Genomic DNA, 24,053 nt, shown 5'->3' with positions numbered 1-24,053 from the left:
TTTCCTGGATAGGTGCAATACGCATGAGAGATCAGCTGTAGCCTTCGCTTGAGATTCTGGCCGGCTAACAGAGACCAGAGCTAGACTTCTGCATTCACGATCTCCCTACAAACCAGCGCACTTAACGGTTTCACAGCCAAGAGATAAACTTTTCATAAACAACTGCCACTGCTGCGTAAACAGAGCACACGATGTATGGTGAGTGCTGACTTTCCCAACACACACACTTAGGTCCTCTACAGCCTTCCCTTTAGTTCCAATTGAGCGGGATTTTCAGCTAGGTCATTCTCCAGGCTTATATGGGAAATCTTATTTTAGCAATTATTAAGCCTGGAAAAACGTAGGGCATTTCCTGTGGAGCTCCAGGGCCGGCAGCATGAAGACGCAACTGTGGAAACACCAAACCTTCCTACTGCTCTTCCTTTTCCAAGTTCGGGTTTCGGGTTTAGATGACGACAGCCAGCCCGCGGCGGACATCTGCTCAACCCACACGATTTTATCCGGACCCAAAGGTGGGTAGTCGGCAAGGTAAACGCCTTTGCCGTAGCTGAAGACATTAACGTACAATTCAGGACAAATATCTGTGATTTGTTATTTTTCCCAACTGCCTTTGGGACAGCAGGGGAGAGAGCTAAAGGGCTGGCAAGCTTACAATTGGCCTCTGTAGTTGTACCTAACAGCAGGCGTGTTTTGCAGACGTTAGAAAGCAAATCCTGTTTATTTTACAGTTTCCTTGCCTGTTTTCTGAATATCAAGGCTTTATTGAATGTATAAGCGCAGGGTCTTTCCCCCCTGCACAGGTACTTGGCAACCCTAAAGGAAACCAGGAAACTGATTTTCCTTACCAAGCCAGGAATGATCTCATCCAGTGGTGAATAATTCTAATAGCCATTGCATAAATTACGACAGATCAACAACAGTTTTTTTTTCAACTTCAGCGTTTAATCTCAGTGGCTGTAGCAATCACAGAGAAAAAGGAAGAGCGGTGTAATAACGGCAGGGCTAGGGTTGCCAACCTCCAGGTACTAGCTGGAGATCTCCTTCTATTACAACTGATCTCCAGCTGACAGAGATCAGTTCGCCTGGAGAAAATGGCTGCTTTGGCAACTGGACTCTATGGCATTGAAGTCCCTCCCCTCCCCAAACCCCGCCCTCCTCAGGCTCCACCCTCAAAACCTCCCGCCGGTGGTGAAGAGGGACCTGGGAACCCAAGTGGCCAAGCTACCTGACAAGGTGGTTGTGCAGCTAACATGCTACCATTGGCTTTGTAGAAGAAGAGTGGGTACAACCCTAGTATGTAATTTTTGCATCAATCAAGTAAATTCTTACGCTTTGCCTCTGTCCTGCTCTCCGATTTCTGGTTGGTTTCTAAATGTTTCTACAATCCAAATCCTATTGCACTACCTATTAGATGTTCCATCCTGTTGATTGTATTGACTCACTTTGTGTAATCCGTCTTGAGTTCCAGTGAGAAAGGCAGAGTATAAATAATGAAAACTGCCCCAGGAACTCCCTGCCCTAGGATGTGGTGGTGGCTGCCAACTTGGAAGGCTTTAAGATTCATGGAGGATAGGGCTATCCATGGCTATTAGTCAAAATGAATACTAGTCATGAGGCATACCTATTATCTCCAGGATCAGAGGAGCAGGCCTATTATATTAAGTGCTGTGGAACACAGGGAGGATGCTTCTTTTGCAGTCTTGTTTGTGGGCTTCCTAGAGGCACCTGGTTGGCCACTGTGTGAACAAACTGCTGGACTTGGTCTGATCCGGCATGGCTGTGCTTATGTTCTAAAATAAATAATAAATGTTTGTGTGCCCCAACGAACTTGCCTTCTATAGCTCAGTATTCTCTGCTCTGCAGGGACTCAAACACAGAATAGTTTTTTCGAGCACTGTTTGACAGGCGATGGTAAGGTTCAAACTTTTGGGCATTCTGAGTGAGAAACATGCATTGTCCTACTGAGCTGCCAGTCCTCCCAGTAGCCGCAAATCTCCTTTGTCGCATGTGAACTTTCCTTTGCCTTCATTTTTCCAGCCTTAGCTTTCTCCTATCTCTTATTGCATTTGAAGGTTACCACATCTTTTCTAATAGTGTGTGGGTAAAGTGCTATCAAGTCGCAGTTGACTTATGGTGACCCAGTAGGGTTTTCAAGGCAGGAGGCTAACAGAGGTGGTTTGCTATTGCCTGCCTGGGTGTCGTGATCCTGGACTTCCTTGGTGGTTTCCCATCTAAATACTAATGAGGGCTGACCCTGCTTAACTTCTGAGATCTGATGAGATTGGGCTAGCCAGGGCCATCCAGATCAGGGCCTTTTTAATAGTAGCAACCACATACTATTCCCACAACATATGGGAGAGCATATTCTACATGTAGAATGCCCTGCAACTTTCTGTAATATGGGATAACATGAGAATTTCTTTTAAAATGAAACACTTTGAATAAGAACACATCAGGATATGCATGCACTGTACGATTTCTAGGGTTGCCAGGTCCCTCTTTGCTACCAGTGGGAGGTTTTTGGGGCGGAGCCTAAGGAGGGCGGGGTTTAGGGAAGGGAGGGACTTCAGTGCCATAGAGTCATTTTCTTCAGGTGAACTGAAGGAGGGGAGGGACTTTAATGCCAAAGCAGCCGTTTTCTTCAGGTGAACTGATCTCTATCGGCTGGAGTTTAGTTGTAATAGCAGGAGATCTCCAGCTAGTACCTGGAGGTTGGCAAACCTAACAATCAATTTCAGTTTTATTGGTTCTTGTAGGTTATCTGGGCTGTGTGGCCGTGGTCTTGGTATTTTCTTTCCTGACGTTTCGCTAGCAGCTGTGGCAGGCATCTTCAGAGGAGTAACACTGAAAACTTCAGTTTTAGTTTGCAAGACCCTTGGACTTGTCTTCTGCCTATGTTCCTACAAAGCATCATGCATTGATGCTAACTAATGTGAACCCTTTGGTTTATATCGTACGCTGGCTGGACGACCGATCGGATCTACTCTGAATCGGCCCCAAATTCCATGTCTTCAGCCAGAAGTTATAGCTGTGATAAAGAAGTCAGAGGCTGGAATTATACTGCTTGGATTACACAAGCCTGGTCTGATGATCTCAGTGGCCTGTGGTGGCTTTAAAAGTCAATTCTTGATAGGAGTACATATAAATCTGTGCCTAATAAAAAAAGGATTGGCAGTAAGCTATGCTTGCTAATAGATATTCAAGTCTGCCCCCTGGTGTTTGCAAGCAATTCTTGCGCTGTGGAGCTTAAACAATAGGCAACCGTGCGCCTATAGAAACAAGCCAGACATCAAGACTTTCCTTTGTTTAACATAGAGCTATTCAGATAAAATGTTATTCATTCTTTATAAGAAAACATGAAACAAGTTCATTGCTTGGGTCCGGCAGTTCCTTTGCATATTAACTGCACACCCTCCAACATTTTGTGGATGAAAACAGGGACTTGCTTGTAAAATTGCTTTTTTTGTAACAAGGGTCATTGCTTAATGGCGCTTCCCTCCATACGCACTCACAGTTATTCACTTCTGATATTTCTTCTTCAACTGCTGTGAGCTGTATACCTTCGTTTTCCAGTGGCTGTCCAGCTCCTGCTTAAGGATCCGAACAGAGTTAGGCTAAAGATGCAGCAGGAAAATATCATTGACCTGCAATATAGTATTAATAACTCAAAATATACTTAACCCATGGTGGGTATGAAATGTCAGGCTGTGCTTGTACACGCTGGCAATCCTGCAGGGCCACGGAAGAACAGAGACCAAGGTTTTTCCTGTAGTTACCAGTGTTTCACCACTAGGTGGCAAAGTAAATGGGTAGTAGCTCAGGGGTAGAGGATCTGCTTTGCATGCAGATGGTCCCAGGTTCAATCCCCAACGGCTCCAGTTACAAGGATCAGCTAACATGAAAGATCTCCACTTGATACCCAGGAGAGCTGCTGACCTTGATAGACCAAAGGTCTGACTCAGTATAAGGCAACTTCATGCGTTCATGTAATGGCCACTAGCGTAGATATCTTTAAATAGGGATTAGACAAGCTCATGTTGGATGTCATGTATCTTCAAAGGCACTAGGATGGTCATGAGCCTCCATTCTTCAAGCATGGCGTAGTGGTTAAGAGAGGTGGACTCTAATCTGGAGGACCGGGTTTGAATCCCCACTTCTCTACATGAAGCCTGCTGGGTGACCATGGGCCAGTCACAGTCCTCTCAGAACTCTCTCAGCCCCACCGACCTCACGAGGTGCCTGTTGTGGGGAGAGGAAAGGAAGGCGATTGTAAAGTGCTTTGAGACTCCTTATGGTAGAGAAAAGCAGGGTATAAAAACCATCTCTTCTTCCTTCTTTCAGTCTAAGCTACCTCAACAGAGTTGTGGGGGAAATAATGGAACAAGAATACCACACAGACAGATTTCTTCTCTCTCCCCCTCCAAACTCTATCCTAAAATAGCCCTTTGAAGTAGGTTAGCAAATCCCAGGTATTAATTGCGTTTCACCAACGAGGCTTTTCTTGGAAAGAAACGTTTCTTGGAAATGTTGGACCTTTATTCAAGGCACTGTGAATTTCTTTGAGACATGCAAGGCTGATGAAGCCTCGTTGGTGAAATGCAATTAATACCTGGGATTTGCGTCCTTTTATGCAATCCTGATCAATTTCTACCTGTGGGTCCCACTAGATGTTGGATGTTACCCTTTTAAGGGATCTTTGCTAGCATTACCAGTGAAACGGAAGAGATTCACCGTACTCTCAAGACTGACTGAGCTTGCATACTTGCTGTGGGACTATTTTGTGAAATACGTTTGTTGTATATATTTGTATATATTGTTGTTCAGTACCACACTTTGTTCTTATACCCTTATTGCATGTTATTTGATAGTTAGCTGTTTTGTTGCTCTGTTCTTGTCATATATATAAATTGTGTTTGCTTAAATACTGTGTGTGCTGTAGCTTGTTTTGAGTTACTCTCATTACAGCACCGGGTGATTCTTATTTTGCCCTAGTACCTGGAGGTTGGCAACCCTAACTATGCCACACTGGCTCCCATAGATAGAAAACTTCTTCAATGAGTCTGCAAGTCTTTAGGGATGCCACAAGAGTCTCTGTCGTTTTTTGCTACACAGGATGCTCCCAGCCGCCCTTCTGGATCACGGCCGTGTGGTTGTTTTCAGCAGTATCCAAGTGGCAACTCCCTGTACCCTCGATGAACCTCCTCGAGGCCGTAGGGAGGTGCAGCTTCACAGACATATTGAAGCAATTGCCCACGTCAACAAGGAGCCCAAAAAGGGAGTGTACGTGCTAGCTCTAAGCTGCCGGGATCCTTCTCCAGCACTTCAAAGGGGTCTGAGTTAGGTTTTTCATGTTGAATGGAACGGCAGGCGATTTGAAAGGGACGAATGGGAGTGTTCTCCGTTCGCAATGTGGTGTGTTTCAAAAGTCCCCCTTTCATTATTCTGACAAGCGTCAATTATAAACATCTCAACGGCCGCCGGTGCTTCTGAGTCCTGCTTCTTGTGGTCGCCAGTGCCGCGCTCCATCTTCCAGACCTAATAATTGTGCTTCTGCAATTCTCTTTTTGGAAAATATCAAGTTCAGTCTGACACACAGTTCGCCCACAGTCTGAGCTCTCTGCTGGAAATGCCCAAAGTCCTCGCCACTAAAGGCTAGCCTAGCTGTTCTTCCTGGCATCTTCGGAATCATTCCTTCTTCTGTAGAGCTTGCCTGGCCTTATACGTATTTGTTGGTTTCTTGGTTTCTTATCAGAATCCTGTGGCAAACAAACCCCAATTCTGCAGCATGCATAAATTAGGCCAGTTGGCATGATCTCTCTTATTTTGCACTACTGGTTTCGCTTTTGATAGGTATGGGGAGGGGTAGAGAGAGGTGACCAGCAACGATTCCCTCCACTATTGAAAATTTTATTCCAGTGTTCCTTTAGTTCCGGTTATTTCACCACACGTTAGCAGGTTTGGAAAAGACTGCAGAAAAACCTTGCTTGATGAAGCCATGGAAGGGCTAAAAAAATACAGTTTAGGAGTCAGAGGCAGAAAACTTCTGTGCAGAAATGGCTGCAGCGCCCACACTTTTGAGCAGGGGTGTCAAACATACGGCCTGTGGATCGGATCTGGCCCCTTGTGAGCTCTTATATGGCCCACAAGCCAGCGAAGGATACCACCCCTCACCCACGCTTGATCTGGGCTGGTGAGGTATGGCCTGGCCCGACCAAGTGACATGTATGTCATATCCAGCCCTTGTAACAATGGAGTTTGACACCCCTGCTTTTGAGCATATGTTCACAACCGTAAGAGATGAAAAGAGATGACACACGAAGCTGCCTTATACTGAATCAGACCCTTGGTCCATCAAAGTCAGTACTGACTTTTCAGGCCGGCAGTGGCTCTCCAAGGTCTCAGGCTGAGGTCTTTCACATCACCTGCTTGCAGAGTCCCTTTTACTGGAGATGCCAGGGATTGAACCTGGGACCTTCTGCATGCCGAGCAGATGCTCTACCAAAGAGCCACGGCCCCTCCCCAGGTGATGGCTAAGATAACTGGGGCACGACGACATGATAGAGGCTGATAAAATTTCGCATGGGGTAGAGAAAGTTGACAAACAGAATTTATTGTCCCTCTCCCAAAATACTAGAACTTGAGGCCATCCAATGAAGCTGGGGCGTAGAGTGATGGCCACAGGTATTGATCACTTTCAAAAAGGATTAGACAAGTACTAATAGTCTGGGTTTGAATTCAGGTCCCTTTCCAACCAGAGCATAACCTACATCAAGGTTATGGCATACAGACTATAGAATATACCACTGTGTATTAGCATGGTGTAGTGGTTAAGAGTGGTGGACTCTAATCTGGAGACCCGGGTTCGATTTCCCACTCCTCCACGTGAAGCCTGCTAGGTGACCTTGGGCTAGTCACAGTTCTCGCCAAACTCTCTCAGCCCCACCTACCTCACAAAGTGCATGTTGTGGGTAGAGGAATGGATTGCGATTGTAATCTAGTTTGAGACTCCTTAAGGTAGAGAAAAAGCGGGGTATAAAACCCTACCCTTCTGCTTCAATTATGCTTTGCTGTAAGTAGAAGCTCCTTCTAGGTAATTTCTGTATCATTTAAAATGTCGTGTTTAAATGTCTATGCTTTGTTTCAGCATCGCTTCAGCTCTGTACCAAATTTCTGCTTGTTCCCAAATTTCTGGAGTCCAATTCTGCTTTACTTATTGGATGCCCCTGCCTGTTGATAGTATTGACTTACACTGCATAATCCGTCAGGAGTCACAGTGAGACAAGTGGGCTAGAGATAACATAAATAAATAAAAATCAGGGTTCTGCGACCTGTGGGTTCAAAGCCAGATGTGACTCAGTACAGAATGAAATATGACTCTAAAAAAAGAAAACAAAACAAAATCTTTAAGTTAAGGTACACTGGAGGGGTGGACAAGATGCTAAAACAATTAGAGCATGAAGGGAATGGCAGGCACAGATTTCTATGAGACTAAAGGGCTTCTCAGAGATGCTTTACACAAAAAAATGAAATGATAGAAGTGAACAGTTGCCTGTCGTCCAAGCATGAACCATGCTCAGATTTATGACACTGGACTAAAATAATCACACAGGGTGCCCCTGTGTATATTTACTACTTATTGTGAGACCTCTTGTGTGTGTGTGTGTAGCGTGCCATCAAGTCACAACTGACTTACAGCAAACCAGTAGGGTTTTCAAGGCAAGAGACTAACAGAGGTGGTTTGCCATTGCTTTCCTCTGCACAACAGCAGTGGCATTCCTTGGTGGTCTCCCATCCAAGTACTAGCCAGGACCAACCCTGCTTAGTTTCTGAGATCTGATGAGATCAGGTTAGCCTGGGCCATCCAGGTCAGGGTGACCTCTTTTGTCCCACTTCGTAATAAAGGGCTCACAGCGAGGAGTGTTTGGGCTGCGGAAACTTTATGGATCGCTAATCAATTTGTCAATGATCGGTAATGTTCAGTTGTATAGTTTCAGTTATACAAAAATGTTTTCTTATGCTGGCTTTTGGTTGCTCTCCTCTGAATGTGGATGTCCAGGATAATGTCTGGAACAACGTGACGCTTGTCAGCAGAGAAAACCAACTGTACTATTAGCCACTAGAGGGCAGCAAGAGCCAAAGTTTGGTACCTCTTTTGAGTGCGAACCTTCCAAGAGGATGTTTTTCCACAGATGAAATCAGCCTTTTATTTTTCTGTAAGGCTGGGGTCCCCAATCGTTTCCAGCTTCAAAAACCATGCCAGGGGACTATTGCCTGAAATGTGTTGCTCTGAACGATATGTAACATGGCTACTTTTCCCATTTGTTTTCAAAGGAGATGAAGGTGAAAAAGGAGATCCAGGAGAAATGGGAAGACAAGGAAAAGTCGGCCCTACGGGATCCAAAGGTCAGGGTACACACTGTCCTTTGTTGTGCAAGCATACTGGACAACCCGTTACTTCTTCCAGTGTGTGTGCTGTTGCTTATTTGTCACGCCTCTGAGTGCATAAAAAAATTTCCCGGACACACACCAACTAAGTATCATAAACTCTATGCCTTCATTTTAGTTTAAAATGAGCAACCAAATCTTTGCTTATTTAGATATTTATACCCTGCTTTTCTCCCTAAAGCAGCTTCTCCTCTCCCTCTGTTTTGCACTCTCAACCTAACCTACCTCACAGGGTTGTTGTGAGGATAAAAGGGAGGAGAGGAGAACAATGTAAGCTGCTGTGGGTCTAGGATTATCAACCTCCAGGTAGTAGCTGGAGCTCTCTCGCTATTCCAACGGATCTCCAGCCGATAGAGATCAGTTCACCTGGAGAAAATGGCTGCTTTGGCAATTGGACTCTATGGCATTGAAGTCCCTCCCCTCCCCAAACCCCGCCCTCCTCAGGCTCCACCCCAAAAACTTCCCGCCCGTGGCGAAGAGGGACCTGGCAACCCTATGTGGGTCCTAACTGGGGAGAAAGGCAGGGCATAAATGAAGCAAAAGAAAAATAAATAGGCGTGTTAATTAAAGTGTGGCAAGAGTAGTCCACTTGGAAGAGCGCATGTGTTAAAAGGCCTCTTAAATGTTCAGCAAACTTTATGGCTGGTTCCAAACACAGCAGTGCAGACCTGCAGTGGATTTCAGGGCAAAATTTCCCCACAAAGATACTTTGTACTGTCTTACGTGTGTACCAATAACGGCCGTACAAATTCTGTCCGTGCATTTACAGCGGCCTAAATGCCTTAAGCTTTCGATCAATGCGATTTGATGGCTAAATGCGTTCGTGACCACAGCTACGGTCAAAACACTCCAATGTGACATTGCTTCGTAGTACAAAGGGGAGGGAGGGGTTGAAGCAGATGAGGGGACCCAATGGATTACCTGCCACGGGCGTTTATTGGAGAAGCGTGGTGCAGATGGAAAACCTGATAGAATTGGAACTGTTCAGTTTGGCCAGCTGGTTTGCAGCATTAAATGATCCCAAAGCAAGAGGACGGGCATTTGTCCCTGGTGTTATGAAATTGGTTAGGGTCAACACTGGACAAGGGAGACGCTGTTGAAAATGGCATCCTTGTGTCTAGGTCTCCCCCTTCCTTCAGAAAGGTGTAGCATGCTTACTAGGGTTGCCAACCTCCAGGTAGTAGCTGGAGATGCCCTGCTAATAGAGACCAATTGGTGGGTGTCAGTTCACACTCAGTGGGATGTGCATATTCTGCTGCTATTAAAAGAAGCCACAATGTAAAGGTCAGTTCTAGGGTTGCCAGCTCTGGGTTGGGAAATACGTGGAGGTTTTTGGGGTGGAGCCTGAGGAGGGCGGGGTTTGGGGAGGGGAGGGACTTCAATGCCATAGAGTCCGGTTGCCATTTTCTCCAGGTGAACTGATCTCCGTCAGCTGGAGGTCAGTTGTAATAGCAGGAGATCTCCAGCTAGTACCTGGAGGTTAGGGAATAGAAACAGCATGGGGCTCAACAATAACACAAATAACCACAAAGAATGTCAATTGTCACATGTGATCACAATCACTATATTCTAAGCTAACATATGCAGTTGTAAACTACCACATAAATATACACAACGTTACAAAGATCCATACATTTACATAGATAGACGTATAAGTTTCCTCAACGGAATGAGACCTCCGAGTCCGCACCACTCCAGCTCCCAATCCAAAGTTAATGAAAGCGCGGGTGGGTCCAACTGCTTTCTTACAATGGTTCAGGTTGTAATACTGGTTTGTATATGTCTCTCCTATACGATGTGTGCAGTTATCAACTGCAGTTGATAGCGGCACACATTGTATAGCAGAGACATATACAAACCAGTATTACAACCTGAACCATTCAGACCAGATGTTTGAGTAATTGGTAATAGATTTTACAACCCATACACATGCCTGGTTTGATTTGAACCGTTTGTATATGTATCTATTTATTTATTTCTGTAAATGTGTGCAGGCTTAACATGGGTCTTAGTTAACCGCTGATGAAGGCCCAACAGGCTGAAACGCATCTGGTTACATTGTGGTTACAGATATCAACCGTAGGAAATGCCACTGTGCTATTTTAATTCTTTTTAAACATTTTCAACCTTTACATAGCTCTTCGAATAAATTATATTTTCAGTATTTATATATATTTATATATATTTTCTTTCTACCCAACCTTGGGTACCCAGGGGTGGTTACATTGCCAGACTATGATCTGGGAGACCCAGGTTCAAATCCCCACTCCGCCATGGAAGGACGCTGGGTGAATATGGGGCAGTCACCGCTTTGGCCATTGAATTCTATGACTTTGAAGTACCTCCCTTCTTCAAACCCCGCCCTCCTCAGGCTCCACCCCCAAAATCTCCCAGTAATTCCCAACTTGGAGCTGACATCCCTACTCCTCCCCCTTCCTCCCATGGCCCTGATCCACATTGTGTGTTTGATGCTTCCAGTCTCTTCAACATTGACCCAAGGACATTTATCTCCAGTAGCATCCTTACAGGAACCGTTACTTATGTGCATTAATTTTAATCATGAAGCATGCGCCAGTTCTGAAGCTGTGGGGAAGGATAAAAGGCACCGACCGTCCACAAAAGAATGGAGTTAAATGGGGGGCAAATCTGTTTCCTTGTTTTCGGATAGCTATGAGACAATTCAGCACCACAGCACAGAATCTTTTTTTTTTTACTTGGGGATCCAAGTTTAACCACAGAATGGAGGAAAGCCCCATAGACCAGAAGCGAAACTTAACCCAAAGCGAAAGCTACAGCAAACTGAGATATTTCCCCTCAAGCAAAACACAGGAAGAGTCTTTTTGTGTAGGAATTGTGAAATTTCTTGGTGGAGGATTGGTAGAAGTAACCAGGCAGCAGCACCAACGGTGGACAGAAATTTGATTGAGGGGAAAAAAGAGAAAGAATTGGCAGAAACTATTTCAAAAAGATATAGCTAAAAGAGGGACATAAGGTGGGCTGGGGGATTTTATGTGTGGATTGGGGGAGGCTGTTGATTTAAATTCTGTGAAACTTTTTGATTTTAATGTCTTCTTGCTAGCTTCGGCTGTCTTTGTACACTGGGTCATGGTCTACAGTGAGAAAGGTGGGATAAAAAACGTTTTAATAAATAAATAAACAGGCCCAGGTTTCTCAGGTAGGGTTGCCAGCTCCAGGTTGAGAAATACCTGGAGATCTGGGGAGTGTAGCCTGAGGAGAGATTTTTGGAAGGGGACGGTCTTCAGTAGGGTATAATGCCATAGAGTCCACCTTCCAAAGTGGCGATTTTCTTCAGGGGAACTGATTTATATTGCCTGGAGATCAGTTGTGAAAGCAGGAAATCTCCAGCCAGCACCTGGAGGTTGGCAAACCTATCCTTAGCATCTTTCCTAGCATGGCCCTGAATAGTTTGGCTGTCCTTGACAAGCAGGGTGCCCAACTACCTGGTGATGGTGGGCAATTGCTCGCCAATTCACAGGGCTGCCCGCCGCCCCTCAACTGGACACTGGGTGGAAGCAGGCCCAGTGGACAAGGGATGCAGCAACAAGTGTCTCCGGTGTGATTATGTCACTTCTATGGCGATGAGGAAGAGCCAGATCACACTGGGGACACTCAGGCACTCTCCCCCAAGACGTGGAAGTGACATAATCATGCCGGGTGCCCTCGTCGCCACCTGGATCAGTTCACCTGGAGAAAATGGCTGCTTTGGCAATTGGACTCTATGGCATTGAAGTCCCTCCCCTCCCCAAACCCCACCCTCCTCAGGCTCCACCCCAAAAACCTCCCACCGGTGGCAAAGAGGGACCTGGCAACCCTCCCAGCGGAGCTCCCGCTGGCTGGTTGCCAGGATAGACCTGGCAACCCTATTGACCAGAGTGGTCACTGTGTCTGTCAGAGATACCGAGTGGTCAGAGGTACACTGCAGCCTTTGCCCCAAGATCTTTGCCCATCATAACAATGAGCCCGTTTAAGGAAAAGCTGGGTGCTCATGTTTTAAATAAATAGATTGCTCTCCCTGTTTATTTTAGCTTGATTGATCCATAAAGGAGGCCTCAGATTAACTCGCCCACAGTCTTATTTCTGAATTGTTCTCCGAAAAGCTGCTTTTAAACACACACACACACACACACACACACACACACACACACACACACACAAAGAAAATGATGCCTGGGGGCACCTCAACTGGGAGTTTCAGTTAGACAAACAAGCTTTGAAATCTCAGGCTGTTTCTTCTGCAGCAACCGGGGCCCCGATCATCTGCTCCCAGCCTTCGCAGTACCCCCCACCCCATGGCAGAAAATCAAAGACCACGGCTCTTCAAAGGGAATCCCATCTGTTTGATTAGGCTGTCAAAGCAGATATGAAGCGAAGCCTGAGGCTGGGAAGAGGAGCCTGAATCTTTACAGCTTGAGCTGTATGGACAGCCCTATCCCGACTGCTGGAAGAAAACACTTGTGGGACACTTGTGCCCCCCCCAGTGCCCCCCCCCCCCGGTTGTTCGTATTCTTTGCAGCACTCCTTTGTTTGGCATGACAAGCAGGAATGCAGCACCCAAAGCCTCTTCCATCAATGTCTCAGTGACACTCTTTGTAGGGTTGCCAGCCTCCAGGTACTAGCTGGAGATGTCCTGCTATTACAACTGATCTCCAGCCAATAGAGATCAGTTCCCCTGGAGAAAATGTCCTCTTTGGCCATTGGGCTCTATGGTATTGAAGGCCCTCCCCTCCCCGAAAAGGTCCCTCCTCAGGCTTCGCCCCCAAAACCTCCCACCGGTGGCAAAGAGGGTCCTGGCAACCCTAACTCTTTGCCTGTTGGATTTCTGCCTGCTAGCCTCTGTCAAAGACACAGCAGACTTCCTAGATGGGGGGGGGAAAGTGCTAACCCTACTCAGCAATACCCAGTTAGCTATTTGACCTCCTCGGGTCCACACAAGTTGTAACCAGTGCAGAGAGCCATCTTCCATTACCAAAGTGTTCTCCATTGTACTCCAAGTCCATCGGTCATGTTTTCTTATTCTTCTGTGCACACACGGAGTAAAAATGTGGCCAGCAGATAAGGTTGACAGCTCCAGGTCGGGAAATTTGTGGAGATTTGGAGGTAGAGTCTAGGGGGGCATGGTTTGTGGAAGGGAGGGACCTCAACGTGGTGTAGTGGTTAAGAGCGGTGGACTGTAATCTGGAGAACCGGGTTTGATTCCCCACTCCTCCACATGAGCGGCGGACTCTAATTTGGTGAACCAGGTTGGTTTCCCCACTCCTGCACATGAAGCCAGCTGGGTGACCTTGGGCTAGTCACAGCTCTCTCTGAACTCTCTCAGCCCCACCTACCTCACAAGGTGTCTGCTATGGAGAGAGGAAGGGAAGAAGATTGTAAGCCAGTTTGATTCTTCTTAAAAAGGTAAAGAAAATAAGCAATAAAAAGCCAACTCTTTTTCTTCAGCAGGGATATAATGCCATACAGCCAATGCTCCAAAGCAGCCATTTTATCTAGCGGAACTGATCTCTATAGTCTGGAGATTAGTTGTAATTCCGGGAGATCTCCAGGTCCCACCTGGGGGATGGCAGCCCAGCAATGCACACAAGACACATTTTCTTTTATCCTGCTTTCATTTTCTTGTGGTCTATGTGTGTTCTGAGCTCTCCTTGATGCTAGAAGTGATGTCCTGTTCACAAGGACTTCTGGACCCTGCACCAGGACCAAAGCTACTAGACTGGGATATTAATCTGATTCCTCCTCAAAGCAACTTGACAAAGAACCGTTGGTTCTGGTCAGACCTTCTGGGGCAACAGAAAACAACTCTGGACCATCTAGGGTTGCCAGGTCCCTCTTCTCAACTGGTGGGAGATTTTGGGGGCAGAGCCTGAAGAGGGTGGGGTTTGGGGAGGGGAGGGACTTCTATGCCATAGAGTGCACTTGCCAAAGAGGCCATTTTCTCCAGGTGATCTGATCTCTATTGGCTGGAGATCAGTTGAATTAGCAGGAGATCTCCTGCTACTACCTGGCAGTTGGCAACCATAGCCCCATCCTCTATATGGCAGCCCTTCAGGTACTTGAAGATGATTATCATATCACATCTCAGTCATCTCCTCTCCAGGCTAAATGTTATATGCCACCCTGCAACCATTGAATTCTTAGGCCAGGGAGCAACCAACTACAAAATCCAACTGTAAAAATATAATCCTATAATAGATTAAACACCAAGAACAAAATGTGATTAGCTAAAAAGCATAATAGCATGTCAAAACCAATAAAACTAGTAAAAACAAAGTTAATGCTATAAAGCTGCTGCATCCCTCAAATAAATACAGAAGAGAGAAGTCATATTTTCCAGAATAAATCAACAGAATCAATCAAATACAAACATTTTAATCCAGAGAGAAGATTAGGCACCAGATGAATAAGAGAAGGGAGAGCACGCCACTAACCAGAAGCCACCACAAAAAAGGCCCTCGGAATGTGAGACATATATTAGGGTTGCCAACCTCCAGGTGGGTTCTGGAGATCTCCTAGAATTACAAATGACCCCCACAGGCCACAGAGCTCAGTTCCCCTGGAGAAAATGGCTGCTTTGGAGTTTCAACTCTACTGCATTATACCCTGCTGAGGTCTCTCCCCTGGCACCATCCCCAAATCTCCAGGAATTTCCCAACCCAGAGTTGGCAACCCTCGCACATCAAGAATGGCCTTGTTAGATTACATCAAGAATGGTCTTGTTAGATTCTTAGACAGGCACATATGGCAGCAAGTGATCGTTTAAGCAGGTTCCCATATAATTTGCCAGCGACTGTCACTATCTATCCTCCCACCCCTAAATACCATAATGTAGCATATTTGAGTTATTGAATTTTGGCTGTGTTCGTTTTTTCTTGAGACAAGAAAGTACAGCTCTGGGTGTTTTGACAAACCACAGGTAAATAGCTTAAGAAAGTATTGATATAGATAATGGTCTTTTGGGAATGAACAAAACATGCATTCTTCTGTGTTCGCTTTCCAGGAAGCAAAGGAATGGTTGGAGATACTGGTGACCAGGGAACGATGGGTAAAATTGGACCAATCGGCCGAAAGGGTAACGTTTTCTTTTAATCCTTGGTCACATCAGCTGCCTTTTGAATGTATTGCAAGGCACAGAACTAAACATGGAATATCTGCTGTTTATTCTGCCCAAAGGAAAGAGATGGCTGTTATTTACAATTCAAAAGGTATTGTGTTTTAAAGTTGATGTTGTAGGGTATTTTCCATATACTTTAATCTGGGATGCATCCATTTTTAATGTAAAACTGAAAGCAGAAAAGAATAATTTTCACACAGAACATATAAAGTATGGAGGATACACCAGAAATCAAAGAAAAACAACTTCTTTTTAAAATGTTCTGAGTTCACAGTGGCTTCAACATGGCATCTATCAAAGGTCTGACCCCAAGAGCATGCTCAGTTACATTTTATAACACTAATATATCATCTGACCACTAGGTGGAAACAAAGAAGTATGCACAGTACTACAAAATGAAACGTCAATTTATTCATGTTTTATTAATATTTGTTAAGGGGTCTGCATTCTCCCAAAATGTATTCACTGTACTCTCAAAAATATTCCAAATGGTTTTAAAATGGTCAAATCAAAGCCAGCATCATAACAACAATATCATAAGGTGACTTAACTGGAAACAATCATAAGCAGAAGGATGAAAAATGAAGAAAACACACACACACACACACACACACACACACACACATACACACGGGTTGCCAGGGCCCTTCTGGCAACTGGCAGGGGTGGGGAGACTCACCAGAAGCAAGATTTTATTATTGTTTAATTTTTAAAAAAAAATTTATTTTTTTATTTTCTTTTTATGTTTAATTATAAACAGCAATAAAAAATTTAAAAAAAAATAAGCGGGAGGGAGGCCTAGGCCTTGTCGCCAGCGGTGCGGTGATGTCACTTCCAGTGTGCACCAGAAGTGATGTCATCACATCACTGGCCTTGCAGTATTGGGGCAAAAATTCTATGGCTTCTATGGGAGCTTTTGCCCCAATATCAGAGCTGATTGGCGGCTAGTATCTTTGTATCTTCCAGTATCCTCTACTATCTTTGCCCCAACTATTAAGACCAATGTAAAATGTACTTTTGAGCAAATTTTGAGGAAACAAAGGAAACTCCGATTTATTGTCACTTATGGATGGGAAAACAGACTCTATACGTGCTAATGTATAACTAGAATTTTTTTGTACTGATGGGAAACAAAAATACACAGTGCAATCCTAAACAGGTGGGCTGAGAGTAGGAGGTACATCGTCGGTCGGCAGACGGGTCGTCCGATTTCCTGAATCCAGCCCCCATGCTACACCAATGCCCTTATGCTGTAAAGATAAAAGTAGTCCCCTGTGCAAGTACTGGGTCATTCCTGACCCATGGGGTGAAGTCACATCTTGACGTTTACTAGGCAGACTTTGTTTATTGCCTTCCCCAGTCATCCATACTTTACCACCAGCAAGCTGGGTACTCATTTTACTGACCTCGGAAGGATGGAAGGCGGAGTCAACCTTGAGCCGGCTACCTGAAACCGACTTCTGTCGGGATCGAACTCAGGTCGTGAGCAGAGCTTTTGACTGCAGTACTCTGCGCCACGGGGCTCCTAACCAATAAAAATTGTGGCTGTTTTCATCCCAGCAATTAATCTGGTTTTTATTTGCATACTGGGATTTTGTTGTGGGGTTGGGTTCTCTGCACTGGTTCCAGCTGCTCCCCAGTTAAGCGCTGGCTCAGATGTGTGTTTCCCCAAATAGCATCTCCCTAGAACTGTTTTGAGTTGAGAAAATTGAATGGGGTGGAGGTGGAAATCCCATCTTCGTGTGTACCATGCTCCTGAGGAGAACCCACAAACCACGCATGACTTTTTAACGCCTGGCATAGGGTGGTAACCCAGACCCAACCTGCGTACTCTGAACTGTGGGAAAAGACAAACAACCAGTCTCATCAACTGAACATGAAGAAGAAGAGTTGGTTTTTTTATATGCCGACTTTCCCTACCACTTAAGAAAGGATCAAACCGACTTACAATCACCTTCCCTTCCCCTCCCCACAACAGATAACCCTGAAAGAGTGTGACTAGCCCAAGGTCAACCAGCTGCCTTCATGTGGAGGAGTGGGGAAACAAATCCAGTTAACCAGATTACCGTCCCTCGCTCATGTGAAGGAGTGGGGAATCAAACCCGGTTCTCCAGATCAGAGTCCACCTCTCCAAACCACCGCTCTTAACCACTACACTACACTGGCTCTGTTGCAATTCTGGGAGACCCCAGAGTCTCTCACTCCATGCACTGATACATTTAAAATCTATGTACAGCTAGTGCCAACAGTGCTTGTGAGGTATATGCATTCATTTCCTCCCTGCTCTAATAGTCCCTTTTAAAAACAGCTTCAAAAACTTGCAAATACTCTTTTACCAAGTGAAAAATGAAATAGGTGTGCACCTCACAGTCAATAATGGTTTCAACTCTTTTAAAAAAATTATTATCTGTTTGCAGCTCATCTATAGAGGAAGAAAAGCACCAGGCTCCTTCTGGCCACAAAGCCTCTGAACTTTTAATGGGTCAGCTATTAAAACGTGTACCGGAATGGAAGCTTGAGTGTTTAATTTGGCATGTCTACTCACACAGCCTTCTGCACCTCTCTATGAGTGAACCAGTGTCACTCAGGAGAGATCATATGTTTGTCTATGTGTACCTGCTGCTGTTTAAAACAAAATTTCCTTCTTCTTTCAGGTGACAAAGGATTGAAGGGTCTATCTGGCACTTTGGGAGGAAAGGGCAAAGCAGGTAAATTGTTGCCTTTCACTTGTACTTCCTCAGTCATTTGCACTCTTAGTTGAGGAATGGCCAACTTCTCTATTGATGCTCTGGACATAATCTTATAGAGAAGGGGGTGATCCATTTTAGATGATAATGTATCCTTCAAATGCAAAGCACAGAATGAACAGTCAACAAACTGGTCTCTTGGCCCATCCGCCATCTCCACCTGATGCAGGCTGATTTTATATGCATTTACTTCTCACTGTACTCAATAGGGCTGGGCCCCTGGACTTCCGCCCCAAATAGGGTTGCCATAGGGTTGGCAACTCTAGGTTGGGAAATTTCTGGAGATTTGGAGGTGGAGCCTGGAGACGGCAGAGTTTAGGAAGGGGATCCTAGGTGGTGTAGAGTGGTGGGGAGGGGGTCCTAAAGGTGTAGAGTCCACCCTCAAAAGCAGCCATTTTCTCTAGAGGAATTGATCTCCGTAGTCTGGAGATCTGTGTAACTACAGGAGTATTTGTGTAACTACAGGAGTATTTTTTCACACAACGCATAGTTAAATTGTGGAACTCCCTGCCTCGGGATGTGGTGATGGCTGCCAGCTTGGAGGGCTTTAAGAGGGGAGTGGACATATTCATGGAGGAGAGGGGTATTCATGGCTATTAGTTAGAATGGATACTGGTCATGCTGCATACCTATTCTCTCTAGTATCAGAGGAGCATGCCTATTATTTTGGGTGCGGTGGAACACAGGCAGGATGGTGCTGCTGCACTCGTCTTGTTAGTGGCTTCCTAGAGGCACCTGGTTGGCCACTGTGTGAACAGACTGCTGGACTTGATGGGCCTTGGTCTGATCCAGCATGACTTTTCTTATGTTCTTATGTTCTTTTCTCCAGGGCCCCTCTAATTGTGTTTGTATCTTTTCCCCAAGGAGCTCAGCGTGGTTCTTTCCCCCATCTCCATTTTATTCTCACAACAACCCGGACTAGCTTGATGCTCTAACCACTTGGCATCACTGGCTCCATCCAGCAGTAAGGTTTCCCTAGTTACTGAGTGTGTGCACGCAGACAGAGAATACATAAAAAGTGTACATGTATCACATATGTATTACAGCCTTTGAACTGTATTACAGCCTTTGAAATGTGGTGTTGGAGGAGAGTGTTATGGATACCGTTAGGGTTGCCAACTGGCAGGTGGGAGCAGGAAATCTGCTAATTCAACTGCTCTCCAGCCGATAGAGATCAGATCACCTGGAGAAAAATGACTGCTTTGCCAACTGAACTCTATGGCATTGAAGTCCCTCCTCTCCCCAAACCCTGCCCTCTTCAGGCTCCGCCCCCAAAATCTCCCGCCGGTTGAGAAGAGGGACCTGGCAACCCTAGGTACCATGGATGGCCAAAAAAACAAATCAGTGGGTTCTAGATCAAATCAAGCCTGAACTGACCCTAGAAGCTAAAAGATTAAACTGAGGCTGTCGTATTTTGGTCACATTATGAGAAGGCAAGAGTCACTAGAAAAGACCGTCATGCTAGGAAAAGTTGAGGGCAGCAGGGAAAGAGGAAGACCCAACAAGAGATGGAGTGACTCAATAAAGGAAGCCACAGCCCTCAATTTGCAAGACCTGAGCAAGGCTGTCAAAGATAGGACATTTAGGGGAACATTGATTCATAGGGTTACCATGAGTCGGAAGCGACTTGAAGGCACTTAACACACGCACAAATTACAGCCTAAATCAAGGATGTATACATATGAAGCTGCTTGATACTGAGTCATTAACTCTAATAGTAACTCTGCAACATTTCAGCTTTCCAGGAAGCCAACTGAATTGAATAGTGATATTTAAAAACAGATTCCTGGATTAAATTCTGGCACAAATTAAGTTTCTGTTTTACTAAAGTACTGAGCTTAAAAAGTAAACCCTGTTTTTGATAGGTTTTCTAAAGAGCATTAATCATCATAAAATGCATATTTGCACTTTCACTAAAGAGGAGTAAATAGTATGTAAACAAAGGATTTTGTGCCAATCTAATCCCTTTCTTCAACAGGGGAATTTACAAGTGATCCCCAGTACATGCTGCAGATTTTGCCAGAGCCAAATGGAATGCAGAGCCAGGTGGTCACATGACTACAAACGGCATGCTGTTGCCAGCTCCGTTTGAAGGAGCGCACTGCCGACACACCAGTTGTGTGTATCTATGGTTGCCAACCTCCAGAACTCTATGGCATTGAAGTCCCTCCCCTCTCCAAACCCTGCTCTCCTCAGGCCCCGCCCCCAAAATCTCCAGATATTTCCCAACCCAGAGCTGGCAACCCTATATGTATCAACTCTCAGCAAATTTGCAATGAGCTCACAGCTCCTTGTGTAGCTGTAAGCACTGTTTATTGCAATGTCCAAAATAGACATGATGCTGGGAGATTGTCATTGAAATAGCAGCTCTGCACAGTTATGGACATAAGTGCCATCAAGTTGCCACTGACTTATGGTGATCTCAGCAAATGGCATTCAAGTGAGAAGCAAAGCTGGTTTGCCATTGCCTTCCTCTGCGGAGTCATCTTTGGTGGCCTCCCATCCAAGTACCCACTCTGCTTAGCTTCTGAGATCTGACCAGATCTGGCTATACCATGCTGCCTTCCCTCCCCCTCTGCACAGTTATTAGCCTGGAAATTTTTGGATTGTAAGACACCAAGGAGCACTTAACATAAGCATAGTTAAGATGGAGGAGAAAAGATGAGCAAGATCATGCCCATTTCTTGGCCCCACTGGGTCAACAAAATTAGCCTCTTTTAGTATTAGTTTTATTTGTCCAAAGGTTTTCTAAACTTTGTGCGCAAAAGATGGTGGCAATGATTCCATGAGCCTCTGAGCAAATATTATTCTCCTAATCAGTCCACACACACACACATACATAAACCTTTATTGGCATAATACCTAATCAGTCCTTCTTTATATTAGATATTTTAATTTAATTTTAAGCAGCTCTGTACGTTTTATGCACTTCAGAAGTCAATATCTATATTTGCCTATATCGAGTTAGGTGCTGTCTGTGATTGTGGGAGATACCGCAAAGTCGTTGGACAACTGGATATTACCGTCGCTCGACTCAAGTCATCCATGAAATTTGTTAAAAACGGTATGTTACACCTCTAAATTGCATTTCCCTTCTAGCATGCTTGTCTTCTGCTACAACATGTGTCTGTCAAGTGCCGTCAGGTCACAGCCGACTTACGGCAACCCCTGGAAGGGGCTTTCCAGGCAGGTGAGAAGCAGAGGTGGTTTGACACTGCCTTTCTCTACAGAGTCTTCCTTGGCGGTCTCCCTTCCAAGTATGGACCCTGCTTAGCTTCCGAGATCTAACGATACCAGGCTATACCATGCTGCCTTCCCTCTGCCACAACGTGCACTGTAACATAATTTCACTACATCTGCTTTCTGAGGATCAGAATCCCTAAGATCTGGGAAGTAATGATGCTGTCATCCTCAGAGCACTGGCAGGACCTAGTCTGATATGGTTTGTTCAGTTCTGAGCACCATTAAAAAACAGGAAGGTGATAAATTGGGAAGGAACATGTATCAACTGTGAGCATGATAAGCAGGGCAAACAGTAATTTTATGAGACCTACATTGCAAACCTAAGCAGAGTAACACCTTTCTGAGCACATCAGCCTTTTAGGCATGACTGTTTCCTCACAGTCACCACACACACAGCTTTTGGGCTTTGCTTTGATTATGCATGCCTTTTTCGAACATCAGAGGTCTCCTCGTTCTTCCCGCATGTTTCCCCGCGTTTTGCCCGCATTTTCTGGATGCTGGCATTTTCACTCAATGTTATCTGCCCTCCTTACCACAGCTTCCATTCATCATGCCTTCTGCCCATACAGGTCCCATGAGCCCCAGCATTGCCTTTTTGGTGGTCCATATTTTCACCAGCAGAAAAGCTGGTTGGATCTAGCCCAGTGCTTACACATATCCAACAAGGTCTGGATATTATTGTGATGTATGCAAGCAGCCTCTAGAAGCGAGTTTCTGCTTTGCATGTCCTTTAGTTTTGGCCCTGCGGGCATCTGTATGTGAGGGAGCTATTGAGGGAGCTGGTTGAAAGGCAGAGCCAGAGAGAGTGAGGAAGCTAAATAAAAAAAAAAACATTTTAAGATTAAACAAAGCTGACGTGTCCGGTTATTCATGATACTACAGATATCAAGCCAATGGTATATTAAGGATATGCTAACAGCATTGAAATGCCTGAGAGCAACTTCTATGATACATGCTGTTTATGGATATTCGAGTACAAAATATAGTCTGGGGAGATCTTTTCCTGCTCCTGTGTATTTTAAAGGGAAAACTAGGAATATGTACATGCACACATGATTCAAAATGGACTTAGTGCATCTGTTTTGTGCTCTGGGATCTGCACCTAATTAAAAAAAAGACTTGGCTATAAAAGGATGTCATAAAAGAAGAAGGCAATTGCCTTTTCCACTGAATGTAAGATAAAAAGTAATAGGTCAAGGCTACAGGAAGGTAGGTATGGGTTAAATATTAGGACGAATTCCCTAACTGTAAGAACGTTCCCTAACTGTAAGAAATATGTATATATTTCAGACAAGTATGGGGCTGTAGCCAAGATATGGTAGAATTCAGGAGTCAAGATCACCAGAATCTATCTCCAGATGGTCTTGGCCAATGAAAAGAGAAACACATCCAAATCTTCACTCATGCCATTACAAAGTGGTTTCTTGAAGTAAAGAGATGACAATGGATATCCCCAAAAAGGCTATATGTTGACACTTTAAAAAGCTTTTTGCATCTCTTTCCCAAGTGTTGGCAGGAATCAGGGAAACTGAAGAGAAATATTACTACATCGTGCAGGAGGAGAAGAGCTACAGGGAGGCTCTCACGCACTGCAGGATCCGAGATGGGATCCTGGCAATGCCGAAGGACGAGGCCGCCAACGCAGTGATCTCCGACTACATCTCCAAGAGTGGTCTTTTCCGAGTCTTCATAGGAGTGAATGACCTGGACCGAGAAGGCCATTTCATGTATGCTGATCGCACCCCGATGCAGAACTACAGCAACTGGAAGGAAGGGGAACCTGATGATCCCTCCGGACAGGAAGACTGTGTGGAGATGCTTAGCACAGGCAAGTGGAACGATACGGAATGCCACCTCACTATGTTCTTTGTCTGCGAATTCCCAAAGAAGAGACAGTAGGCATCCGCCTGTGCCCGAGGTGCATTGTGGGGCACTCTGTATTGATCAAATAGAATTAAAGTCTAGAAGCAAAACCTGATTCCAGGGTAATGACTTCATTGTACCAGTATAATTGTATGCTACAATCCTGTCCATTTACTCCACCAACATGCTCCCTTCTTAATTTAGGTTTACAAGTTAAATATGGGAAATTACAGCAGGACTTTGATATACTTGAGGAACCCCTTCAACGGAGGGCATTTATGCTTGCCAGGCTGAATGCCCTCCCTTCGGCGGTACTAAATGGCAGGTTTAAAAATATTCCCTTTGAGAAAAGATTATGTGTATGTGGTTGAGTCAACACGATACGCTACAGCATATAATGATAAATTGTCACCTGCACTACGGTCCTCGTAAAAAAACAATTCTACCCTTGATTGATAAAATGCAATCTAGCCAAGACTTCTCGGTATGCCGTTTTTTGTTGAATGATACTATTTCTGAAGTCACTTTAAAGGTGGTGGAATTTTTGATGGATGTTGTCAATATAAGGACTAAGGTCTAAACCATATTTAAATCGAAAATGTACGGACAGTGAATTTTGTGTACTG

At 44.9% G+C, this 24,053-nt stretch overlaps 1 protein-coding gene across 1 annotated transcript; it reads left to right on the top strand.

Moving 5' to 3' along the window:
- Positions 1 to 261: 261 nt before the first annotated feature.
- On the top strand, positions 262 to 23,466 carry COLEC10 (collectin subfamily member 10). The gene is made up of 6 exons (XM_056854377.1): positions 262 to 512; positions 8,332 to 8,403; positions 15,461 to 15,532; positions 18,229 to 18,282; positions 21,290 to 21,385; positions 23,072 to 23,466. Exons 1-6 carry the CDS (start codon positions 377 to 379, stop codon positions 23,461 to 23,463), a joined length of 822 nt encoding a protein of 273 aa, XP_056710355.1. The 5' UTR covers positions 262 to 376; the 3' UTR covers positions 23,464 to 23,466.
- Positions 23,467 to 24,053: the final 587 nt, after the last annotated feature.

The sequence above is a fragment of the Euleptes europaea genome, chromosome 8 (genome assembly GCF_029931775.1).
Source record: "Euleptes europaea isolate rEulEur1 chromosome 8, rEulEur1.hap1, whole genome shotgun sequence".
Lineage (NCBI taxonomy): Eukaryota > Metazoa > Chordata > Lepidosauria > Squamata > Sphaerodactylidae > Euleptes > Euleptes europaea.
The sequence above is the reverse complement of the archived record's forward strand: the minus strand, read 5'-3'. Positions and strand labels throughout refer to the sequence as shown.

What these genes read in the sequence shown, in the direction of transcription:
- COLEC10 (XM_056854377.1), top strand. Translation starts at nt 377, where the DNA reads ATGAAGACGCAACTGTGGAAACACCAAACCTTCCTACTGCTCTTCCTT. An exon ending in GATTTTATCCGGACCCAAAG is followed by an intron (nt 513 to 8,331) that starts GTGGGTAGTCGG and finishes TTGTTTTCAAAG; the next exon opens with GAGATGAAGGTGAAAAAGGA. An exon ending in TGGACCAATCGGCCGAAAGG is followed by an intron (nt 15,533 to 18,228) that starts GTAACGTTTTCT and finishes TTCTTCTTTCAG; the next exon opens with GTGACAAAGGATTGAAGGGT.